At 35.9% G+C, this 12,500-nt stretch overlaps 1 protein-coding gene across 12 annotated transcripts in view; it reads left to right on the top strand.

The window, feature by feature from the left end:
- Positions 1 to 12,500, top strand: part of LOC135206510 (pumilio homolog 2-like) — a 438,165-nt gene that overhangs the window by 159,980 nt on the left and 265,685 nt on the right. For 8 of the 12 annotated variants that reach the window (XM_064237877.1, XM_064237920.1, XM_064237888.1 and 5 more), the window contains exon 5: positions 304 to 393. The exons of the other annotated variants lie outside the window; for them this stretch is intronic. In XM_064237877.1, coding sequence (XP_064093947.1) covers positions 304 to 393 — 90 coding nt within the window. The remainder of the gene's footprint in view (positions 1 to 303; positions 394 to 12,500) is intronic. 12 annotated transcript variants of the gene reach the window in all.

The following is a 12,500-nucleotide window of genomic DNA, read 5'->3' as shown; positions in this document are numbered from 1 at the left end:
CACACACACTACAGCCTCATCAGGACGATAGTAGGCCTTGTTGAAATACTTCTGACGTCAGTTAATCTGGAACGATGACTAATCATTCTTATGTTACTCAAATTTTTGTTCACACATTATCCCGTATACGTAGACCTTTAACAGTTAAAACGTCGGGTAATAATGATGACTTGGAAGTCGCTCTTGAGATTGCACAAGAGCCAAAAACAGTCATTGAGTATTCTGTAATATACGTGAAGTTGTTTTGGTGGAATTGGTTTTTAAGACTCCTCTAAATTATCTTCTTTTTTTCTTGTCTTGCAGGTAAGTAGAGAAAAGGCGATGAATGGCAACGTGATATATAGCCGATTGGAGAATGGGAACATGAGGCCCCAAAATGTTACTCTAGGCCAGGTGAGTAACAGAGCTCTAGGTCCCTCCTAAGTCATGTGTGTGTCACCCTCCCTCCCTCTCCCCCCCTCCTCCCTTCCACATCCCCTCCTATTAGGTGTTGTCTCTCCTTTCGGGGTATGTACTGTCCCACAACCTCGCCAACCCCCTTTCCCTGAGGTCTGATCAAGGGTTTGGTTGATGGTTGCTGTGATCATTTCAGTGTCGGTCCCTTGTGTGTTGTTTCTATTAGTCTGTCCGCCTGTCTTCTGTCTGTCTGTCTGCCATGTCTTATTTGTCTCGTAGCAGTGTTTAGGTATCGTGAGTGTCTGTCTGTCTCTGTGGGTTTCTTGGAGCGATAATTGGTGTGACCTCAGTTATTTCTTATGGCGATTCTGGTCTTATGTCCTTCTGCTTTAAGAGAATTTTCACTCGTGTTATAATTCTCTCTCTCTCTCTCTCTCTCTCTCTCTCCTCTCTCTCTCTCTCTCTCTCTCTCTCTCTCTCTCTCTGACTGGGATTAATTTAATTTTAGTACCTATGTCTTAAAAATTCTGTATGTTCGTTAATATCACCTTGGGATTGTTCGTTTGAAAGAAACTTTATTTTTATTATTAATTTTTTTTTTCATTAGTTTGAATAGAGGTCCGTTGATGTCCACTTCCTGTAGTAGAGTTAGTTTTAATCTCGTAAAAGTACTTTTGTTAGTTCTTTTACTGCTCATAGTTGAATGTGTCCTTTTGTTCCCAGTAGGTCAAATGTACACAGCTTTGGCCTTTGGTCACATGTAAAAGTTGATATTGTTTCATCGTCGTATGGTAACGTGTATGTCTTGGTTGTATGAATATACGTTATTTGTAATTTACTTGTTGTTACGTAAAACGTGTTATTTAATTTTTATTCGTATTAAATGAATTGTATTTTCAGGGTTTAATTATATACCCTATATATATATATATATATTAATATATATATATGTTAATAATATATATATATATATATAGTGTATATCTGATGTATATATGTATGTTATATATATAATATATATATATATATATATATATATATATATTATATATATATTATATATATATATATTATATATCCTTATCTACAATAACATTGGTTGAGCTTTCAATATGGATTATTAGTTTCAACTTGATCCATGTCGTTTTTGTAGTTTTCATGTTATTGGTTATATGAAAGACACAGCAAGTGTTTATATATCCCTTGAAGACATTTTTTTCCAGTTATATTACTTTTTAACCCAAGGGATAACATTTGCCATATGTAGAAGACTTGATTGTATTAGTCTGTTACTAACAGAATTGTCTTGGTGTATCGCAGAAGAATCTAGGTCACTAAAATAAATGCTCGGATTGCACTGCTGAAGTAAACACGATTTTTCTGCTCTTTTGTATTTTTGAAGAACAAATTCATAAGTTTTACAAATTTACACTGCATTAACGAAGTGGAATTCAAAGGGTCTAAATTTAGTTCATGACTTAACATACGCACACATACGTGCCAAACCTAAGATTAACAGTGTTATGGTTGCTGAATGTTATAAAACCTTGGAAATAGGGAAAATGAAAATGACTTTTTATTCTGTTTTATATTTATGACAGTAACCCCCTCATAGTTGTTCGCAACTGACAAACATTTGCAGCAGAAGTTCTCGGGGACCAATGTTTCGAAGTAGACAATATTGTGTTAATGAAATCAACTCGTATGTTTTCGTTTTACATTATTATTAAATTATTGCTATACTGTACATTAATTTGGGTTTTAGTCAGACGCAGCAGTTGTGTTGCCGGATGTATTATTATTATTACCGAGGAAACAACAAAACTTTAAGGATAATTTGTTGCTCTAAACGTTTTTCCGATGTGTGTTTTTTTTTTTTTTTTTTTTTTTTTTTTTTGCGCAAGATCATTTTTCATTGTATTCAGATGGAGGTTTTTGCGCTTGAAGTGTGTTGAGAAGCCAGCCAGGTATGGCTGCTTTGATAGACAAAGACAGTTAGAAAGATTTGGGATAAACCAAGGAATGCTAAGGTGCGAATCTGCTCCGGGGAAGCGGATGGCATCAAGCATTACTCAAACAGTCCTTGAGTTCACTATGTCAACACTTTGTATGTGGGACTGCAAAGCCGACAAGTACGAACATAACCAAGCTTTTGAAGGACAACTCTCAGTAGGTTTTAGAAAATGATGTCCAGACGAGTATGTACCCCCTTTGGCATGTATAATTTCTTAGCGTATATGTTGAAAGGCTATAACAGACAAGACTTTAATCACCTATCATAAAATCTTGCATCTCGTCAGTCATATCACATGGTGGCTCCCGGAGGGGGTTAGCGCCGTCGAGTACCTCTTGCGGTGCACTGTAAGCATTACTTTAAAACTAGCAATTTACCAATCCTTACTAAAAGCATATTCATCTACTGCTTCATATAAGTAGCTCGCTAGTGTTTTTTTTTACTGTTATGTATGATAAATTAGTAAAGTCACCGACAGAACCAGCTCCGTTTCAGGGAATCCTTTCTCACCCCTACCCCCTTTGGAGGGGGGGGGAGGTAAGATGAAACCTCATTATAAACCATCTTATGGGTCCCCACTATAACCCTGCCAAATTTCATGCCCATCAGACCAGCCGTTTGGCCGTGATTGAATGACAGACGAACGGACGGTGGAACAGACATAACGCCCATTATAGTATACGCATAGTAAGATTCTTTGCAGCGTTCCTTCGGCCCCTTCCTGCAACACCTTTCGTTCCTCTGACTTTACCAATTTTCATATCCTTTTTCGTCCGTCTTACTTTCCTGCCTCTTCTAACAATTTTTTAATAGTGCAACTGCGAGGTTGTATTCCTATTACTCTTTGACACCTTTTGACTGCTAGTTTCCGTTTCAGCGCTGAATGACCTCGTAAGTCCCAGCGGAAGGAACACTGGCATTATAGAAAGCCTCCGGAATATCCGAGTTCCAGGTAACTGCATCGCTCAGGAAATAATCCTCAATACCCTTTGAAAGGAAGATCAATATTTTGCTGATCTTATCTAGCATCGGTGTTCCTTAGTGTCGCAGTTACTGTCTCTATAGCAACTGTGTTATGAAAAAAGGAACTGGTTATCTATGATACTTTTCTTCTGGCATAGGAGTGAACGTAATGGTTGATTTATTAATAGTAACATCCTGTAAATCTTTTAAGTAGTTTTGCCGCTACGAGCAGAGAGAATAACGTGATATATATATATATATATATATATATATATATATATATATATATATATATATATATGTATATATATATAATGTGTATATATATATATATGTATATATATATTATATATGTATATATATATATATATATATATATATATATATATATATATTATGCATGTATGTGCGCACGTGATCATTTTGTTTATTTCATACATAATGGTGATGCCTAAATAATACAAATATGATTAGAGAAAAAAGGCCCTTCGTAGAAGTTTCTGTATGATTTACACTGTTAGGTATATTTATATTAAATAATAGTCTGTCTTAATATTCGTTCACTGTATTTACTGCTTGAGTGTGTTTGTCGAGCCAATACATTTCTCTACTGTTGAGGTAGTGTCCTATCAGTTAGGGATGGAACCGATAACAAGGTAAATACACTCTCTCTCTCTCTCTCTCTCTCTCTCTCTCTCTCTCTCTCTCTCTCTCTCTTCTCTCTCTCTCTCTCCATGCGTGAAAAATAAAAAACGCCGTTATGATTGATGTTTCATTGTGGTCGAGTAGTTTCTTTAAAATGTCAGTTGGCCATTAATGACTTGAAATATATCCTTAGTGACAACGAATTAGTTGTAAAAGTGATAATTTATGAGATTATGCATCAATATACAGTCTCATATGTACCATGATGAATCATTGGCATTTATAAAAGGGGGTTAGGGCCAGGACTGTAGGACACCGTAGCTCCCTCAGTGTATTTTCTTGTATTGGCATCGTCATGTGAATGAATGTACTAAATGCCTTCAGGAGGAAGTTGAGTTAAAAACATTTGTCGAGGCAGAGCGTTAAGAACTTCATTTTTTTTCTTAAAAACTACATATTTTTTCTCTCTTTTAAAGTGTGGTGAAAGAACCTCGGAAGTTTTGCCGCCGAGGGAAACCTCTGGCGGTTCGAGACCTTAAATAGACTTTTCAACTAGTCTGGTGGGCGACTGCTCCCGTAATTACGGAGAGCTGTGCGATGTTTGCTGTTATTATTATTGCTGCTGTTTGTCTTCGGATAGGCTGTGTTACTGCTATTGGCTGTAGTCGCTTTTTTTTTTTTTTTTTTTTTTTTTTTTTTTTTTTTTTTTTTTTTTTTTTTTTTTCTCATGGTCAGTTTGTTGCTGTTTCAATCTCTTGTATTACTGCCCGTGATCCGTTTATTTTATTTGTTATTAATGCCATAATTTAGTGTTTTTATGACATGTATTTGTTAATTATTATTGATTTAATTCCTCGTGTCTGTTTGGTATTAGTAATGCAATAACTATTGCTGTAGTGTTCTTTTCAGGTATTCATGTTTATAGGTATTAGTCTTTATTAAATCGCTTGATTAGCTTACAGAGCTATTGTAGCGTGTAGCCAGTTGAATTTCTAGATTCATTCTAGAGGCTGGTCTTCGACAGTAGTGTTAATTAATTTTGTTTTCATTTTCTGAGAAATTTATGAAAAAGCACGTAATTCATGCCCAGAAAATTGCTTATGTTTATAACTACAGGTGCGATGTTTACTTTGGAAAGGACGTGGTGAGGGGCCAAGGGCTTATCTTATAATCGAGATGATGTTTTCCTTTTATGTAAGACTGTAGTTTATTTTGATTGGCTGTTCGTATTAAATGTACATACGTTTATGTACATTGCTTATTTGGGTTTTGTATCATTTTTAGGCCTAAAGAGGCGTAATTGTTCATAATGTTCTTGACTCTTGGAATACATTGAACTACTGCTTACACCCGATTCCTTCAGAGTCAGAGAAGATTGTACGCTCCAACTTTTGGTATTCATTGAAGGTTACCCATCCATAGACCCCGTGGCGTGATCGGTTTGGTCTTGGCCTGCCACCTCGGTGGCCGCGAGTTCGATTCTTGGGCATTCCACTAAGGTGTGAGAGATGTGTCTTTCTGGTGATAGAAGTTCACTCTCGACTTGGTTCGGAAGTCACGTAAAGTCGTTGGTCCCGTTGCTGAATAACCACTGGTTCCATGCAGCGTAAAGACACCATACAAACAAACATCCAGATACCGACCAAATCCAAATGTTCACACCATCATTGCTCAAAACTTGCATTCATTGGTGGCGAATCGTTCAAGACCGCTTACTAAAGATCCAATATGCTCTTCTTTAAATTATCGAAAAGTTATTCCTGCTTTGTGGTGGGTTTTAATGTTGATCAGTTCGAGTAGAATGCAGCAGTGCTATTTAGCAAGAGCTTTCTGAACCGTTGGAATGCCTGCAGAAGACTCTAGAATTGGTCCTCCCTTCCCTAGGCGGTAGTACAAGGTTACAGAGAGAGAGAAAGAATAATGTTACAAGAACGATTAAGCTAGTTATTACTCATCAGTAATTTGGCTATTTCCAATCGTTTTTCAACTGGTAATTTCGATATATTTTATTTCTGGATTTTCATGTTTGTTGCAGTTTATGATTAAAGAGCGAGCTTAAGGATTGTGTGTGTGTGTGTTTTTTGTAATTCAACGGTTATACAATTCGTTACCGGAACTTAAAAATGCCTCGTATTGTGTATATCTTTGATAGTTCTTGTCTCATTTCCTACTGGATTTTCTTTTTGGGGAAAACCTTTCTTCGGTTTTGGGTTTGATGATCGATCGTGTTGTGTGTGTGTGTGTGTGTTTGTGCGCGCGGGATTTGAGCGAAAATCCTTGTCCAGCTGAGTCCCCTTTACCAGTGCAAGCCAGACACAGCTCCGTTTGTTTATTGTGGGCAGGATATAGGGGAGGGGGTAGGGCGTTGTGGGTAGGGGACTGACTACGCTTAATCGAGTTGGGATGAGAGTGGTCCCACATTCGAGGTAGGAGAAAAGAACTTCTATATAGACTCCCCCATTAACCCTAGATAACCACTGGCTTACTATCTCACGATATAAATAGAGGCGAATGTTTACGAGCATGTCAGTAGTGTTGTTAGGCTTACATTTTAGCCGTAATGAGACGTTAAGAAACAGCGGCCATCAATGCGTTTATTATAAAGATGAAAAACCCCTAGGGAAGGCATTGACGTTCAATTTTTCTTTGAATGAAAGGTAATAATTAAAGGTGTGTAGATACTTCTTCGCATTGCATGTTGCTCTCTTGATCATTTTCCATTGAACTTGTCGTAAAAACGAGATGTCTGAAAATGTCAATTTCATCGTTGCATGTTGTATTATTGGCGTATTTAACGTTGATTTCGTTACATAGAAGATGCCATAGGAATGTCGTTAGGCTTCATGACTTCATTTCCTATTTTGCCTTGATATTTTGACAGTCGAAATAACAAGCCACCGTATCACATTATTGCATCAGTGTTTCATTCTTAATGTAGTATTGCTCCAAGAAATTTAAAGCGTTTGTATAAAAAGTCTCAGGGGTGCCTTCCTTGATATGCCTTCCTTTATTTACGAACTATTAATTGCTTTCAGCACTACCAAAGCCCAGAGGGCAAATGGTCATGGGCTCTAGGCTCTTACGTTTGAAATTCGCCCCCCCCCCCCCCTCTTTTCCTGCACATGCGCCTTCGTCGTGTCCTGGGGGCTTCCATAAGAAGAGGAGATTGGGAATGAAGGCTTGTTTTGTCGGAGGATTTCGCCGTATCATGTTGGTTTCATTTCTTGCCGTGTGGGAGGGGCGTTGGGACCTGTGCTTGGTATGGACCCAGTCGCCTGGTCATCGAATTGGGATTAGACATTGTATCATGTGACCTTTTGTCGTTAAACTCTTTATTATTATTATTATTATTATATTATTATTATTATTATTATTATTATTATTATTATTAGCAGGAGCAGACCTTCTAAATGCAGGTCTAATTAAAAAGAATGGCAGTGCTAACTGAATTGATCTTAAAAACAATTTTCCCTATTTTTGTGATAATTCGTCTTTCATAATATGCGAGATTGTTAAGTAATTGACCTGTAATCATTATTAAAATAATAATTATTTAGTTTTGCATAGGGAGAATTTTGTAGAATCGTTTTGAAAATGGAGTAAATTACATGATGACGACCATGGCAAAACTAAAGGTAGGGACTCATGACATTTCCCATGCATTTTTTTTTCGGAAACCCCTGTGCCGTCATGCAAATTCTGAATGCCTGGTGGACACAGCCATTGATCGGACCGGTTCAGTTGATCGTCCACCTGACGGTTAACTGCTATGGTTTAATGTGAACGAACTTGAAAATCATTAGAACTTGATGAAAATGAAATTTCATTAGAAATTATGAGAATCTGTGTCAGCTTTGATGCTGTAAGTTCATATTATTGAATTATAATGTAGATTAAGTCTCTCTCTCTCTCTCTCTCTCTCTCTCTCTCTCTCTCTCTCTCTCTCTCTCTTTCTAAGTCGGTCAGATATGACATGGTGCATTCAATACCCGTAACACGTGATGACCTAATCCTTACACTGGAGAACTAGGTAACCCTTCCAACACTGAAAGAGCATAGCCATTCTGCAGGTAAAATTCTCTCTCTCTCTCTCTCTCTCTCTCTCTCTCTCTCCTCTCTCTCTCTCTCTCTCACATTTAATTCTTTGAGGAATGAGGTCACGTTCATTATTCTGATGTATATATTTTTGTTATTCTGGTAAGTGTGTCTTGTCGAATTGTCAAAACTGCACCACGGTTCGTACACAGACGGGACTGAATCAGTCACTACTTGTGGCGGCAGTTGTTGTTGTTTTCGACGGATTTCAACTTTTTTGTTCAACATTTTTTCGATAGGTCAGTTGTAACGGGAAAAATGAATATAATGAACCAGTTTTGAATACTGTACGTTGTGTTTTTTCCTCCTTTTTGGCTGGGCGGTCGACAGACAATGTATTTTTACGTAAAAAAAAAAAAAATTGGTACTGTAAATTTATATAGCTGTATTTTGTTTTTGTAAGTTTTATTCCAATTAATTATATTTTGATCTTTAATTTTTTCATAGTTTCAATGCAGTAGCGTTAGTTTTATATAAAAAGATATTAAAAAAAGAAACTGTTTTATCAACCAGACTAAATTCTCGCCACCGCCCTGCCAATACCCTTGTTACAAACGTGATGGTAATGTATAGTTCTACTCTCTCTCTCTCTCTCTCTCGATAAATGAAGTCACGTTCATATACTGTGATTTTAAACATACATATGTATTAATATATATATATATAATATATAATAAAAAGAGCCATAAAAACACCAAAATATAGAGAGAAAAGTACTAGATTTCAGAGACTACTCTCTCTTCTCAGGTACGTATACCTGAAGAGAGAGACAGCAGTCTCTGAAATATAGTACTCTCTTCTCTATATTTTTGGTGTTATTATGGGCTCCTTTTATTAGATGGAATTCTGTTGTAACAACATTTTTACCAGTCATATATATATATATATATATATATATATATATATACTATAATATATATATATATATTATATATATATATATATATATATATATATATATATATATATATATATTAAAATTATCACCACCGACCGTGATTTATATAAATTATTCGAGCTACAAATGTCCTTTAATATCTAATTCGCTCTACCTTGGAATTAATATATTTTCATTTAGGTAAAACGAAGTGGAATTTTTCTAGTTTATAATAATTTCGTCCTCTCGTGGGTTCGAACCACCGCCCAGCGGACAGAGAAGAAATCAGGACTTCAGTGACGTTATCAATTCGATAACGTCACTCAAGTCCTGATTACTTCTCTGTCCGCTGGACGGTGGTTCGAACCCACGAAGTTTTATCAACTAAAGAAAAAATAACCCTTCGGTTTACCTATATGAAAACATGTTAATTCCAAGGTAGAGCGAATTAGATATTAAAGGACATTTGTAGCTCGAATCAAAAGGGACGAATGTTACAGTGTATCAAGATAAATAGGAATAGAAAAGGCAAATAATTCTGGCGTTCTTGGATGACAGTTAATGTGCAATACACGACATTGTTTTTTCTGTAACATTGATGTTTTTAAACCGCTGAACCGTATGTTACTTACGCAACTGAATATTCAGTCGTTTTTGAGAAACTTCAGCGTTCATGGCATGCTTTTTGTTGCGTGTCGAGGAGACAAACATGACTGAATGTCAATGTAGTGACCTGACCCGGTTATATCTATTCATTTTGTTTATTTATCCAAACTTTGTGACCAAGCGTATCCATGTTTTTTTTCTTCTACTTTTTATGAACGTAGAGAATTGGATGAATTTATTAGTGCACACTTTCATTATTTTGATTGTTTGATAATTGACGATGATTATATATTGGATTTGAAGGAAATATTTGCGTATTTTAAATTCACATAGGGATTTTACATTTTTAAGCCAGTTTTTTCTTATCCGAGGATGTGGTTGAAAAAAGCGAGTTATATCTATAATTGTCATGGGGGACAATACTCCTTGGAAGAAAAAAGTTCACTAGAGAAGGGAAGTCATGTATGCCCACCTGCATTACTATTTGTTGGGCTTTATTATTTTTATTTTGAAACCAAAATGGTCTGAATTGTGTGGTATAAGGCCTAAAATTCGGTCCATTAACTTAGCAGACTCTAATAGAATATAATACATGTATACGAAGTCGATAGCAAAAAGATGAATCTTTCTTGACATACATACTATATACATAGAAAGTAAGTAGAATTAATAATTTAGGTATATACATGTTGAGTGCATTTGCTATAATCAATTAATTTTCAATATATTATTGCTATCATTTAAACTTTCGTTCAATGCTTGGTGAACTTGCATTACTCATACATTTAAGGGAAAATTTCAATACATAAATATATAAACATGTGTTTTTTTTCTTATGCCATATGCCATTTTTAATTTACACTAATCTTTTATTTTTAAATCTGATCTTTCATGGCTTCCTTTACTTTGACTTCACATTTTTCCATCTTTATTTTGTGTATGTTTTGTCTTTTATTGCTTTTCTTTTACCTGCTATCTTTAATGTCCTTTTTTTCATTTTCCAATTTTTCTATATATTTGATATAACTTGTATTTTTTTTACAACCTTCTGTTCTAATGTCTGTATTTTCCTTTTCTTTTTTTTCTATTAGCCATCTTTATAGTTTTTTAATCCCATCTTTTGCCATCTTTATAGTTTTTTAATCCCATCTTTTGCCATCTTTATAGTTTTTTAATACCATCTTTTGCCATCATATTCTTCCGATCACTAGCTTTCCTTATCGTCTTATTTCTTTGCATTTATGTTTTCCTTATACTTTATTCTGACATCCGTACATTACTTAACCATCTGAATCCTTTTTTCTGAAATTTATAATTTTTCTTCCACTCATCACACCATACCCTTACCCTTCTTATAGCGCCATCTCATTCCAGCCTCTATATTCCAGCCGCCCTCTCTCTCTCTCTCTCTCTCTCTCTCTCTCTCTCTCTCTCTCTCTCTCTCTCTCTCTCTCTCTCTCTCTCTCTCTCTCGTGCCTGCACCCATCTTTGCATTTTGAGTGTCGAGATTTTTTTAGAGTTATATTTGGACTAAGAAATAAAAAAAGGGGGGTGGGGTGGGGAATTTTGGGTAAGTTTCCTTAATGTAGTCGTTAGCATGCGAGCGCGTAAGTGGCCTTGCATTCATGAACTCACGCACACGCCTGGTAAGAAAATGATTTATTGGGGGAGTGTGGGAGTGGAAGAATGTCAGTTTTTTCTCTTTTCTCCACATTGTCGAATACGTATGCATATGTAATATATATTATTATTGAGGGGTAAATGAAACTCCTTGGATTTGTTGGTTTTCCGTATAATTGTTGTAATTTAATATGTGACATTGTCATAATAGTTTTATACAGAAGAATGAGCAAAATCAGAATTTTAATTTTCCCCTCAAGTATACCACGTTATGGTTAATTCCACCACAGTTATTTTTTTATATTATTGCTGCTGCTTTGCATACTGCTTGTTTTTGCAGATTGCTTTGCTACTTTGTCATAGCTGCTTTCTTGATCACTGCTTATTATTAGTGCATATTGTTCTGCTACTTTAGTTGTTATGGCTGCCTGCTTTCCTACTTTTTTTGTGCTTTGCTTGCGTACTGCTTCATTTTTGTTATCTTATTTCCTATTATTGTAGCTTTATTGCCTATTACATACTTAATTTTCTTGCTGGCTAAGTTACCGACATAACAAATCGTAGTTGTGTCAGTGAGCAACCGTTGAGTCGAGGCCTCACTTTCCATTTTCATGACGGTTTTTCCTGTTTTTTTTTCTCTCTCTTGTGTTCCCTTTGTCCCCCTTTTTTATACGTCCACTCCTCGCTATTGTCTCCCCTTACATTTCCGTTGTTTGCCTATGTTTCCCCTCCTCCTCCTCCTCCTCCTCCTCCTCCTCCTCCTCCATTGTTCTTTGCTATCTCCATCCTGTTATTTATTGGAGCGTTTTTTTTTTATCTCATCTTTTTTCCTATTTGGTTTTCGTGCTGACATGGTTGAGAAAGTTTATTCATTTATTCATTTCGTTCTTTATCTTCACATTCTCAATTTAAGGAAACATTTTTTCATGTTGAGCCTTTTCAGTAATTTTTCCCTGTCCTTCTGCCTCTTCTGGCCTCCTCACCCCCCCCCCCCCCCCTCCCCTCTTTTTGGTAGGGGGTGGGGGATGATGTCTATGGTTTCCCCCTAATGTGGTTCGCTGGGAAGATTTATTAGCATTATTACCCTCGCTAACGAAGTTGGGAGTTGGTGGTGGTTTTCACCTAGCTGGTTATTTAAACAAAGGTTTTATTATTATTATTAGTATAATTATTATTATTATTATTGTTGTTGTTGTTGTTGTTGTTGTTGTTGTTGTTTAACTAATGGTGAAGCAGACAGTTGGTTGCTTTAGGGATTTATTATTATTATTATTATTATTATTA

This window comes from Macrobrachium nipponense, chromosome 11, assembly GCF_015104395.2.
Source record: "Macrobrachium nipponense isolate FS-2020 chromosome 11, ASM1510439v2, whole genome shotgun sequence".
Taxonomy (NCBI): domain Eukaryota; kingdom Metazoa; phylum Arthropoda; class Malacostraca; order Decapoda; family Palaemonidae; genus Macrobrachium; species Macrobrachium nipponense.
This window is presented reverse-complemented; position numbering and strand designations above follow the sequence as displayed.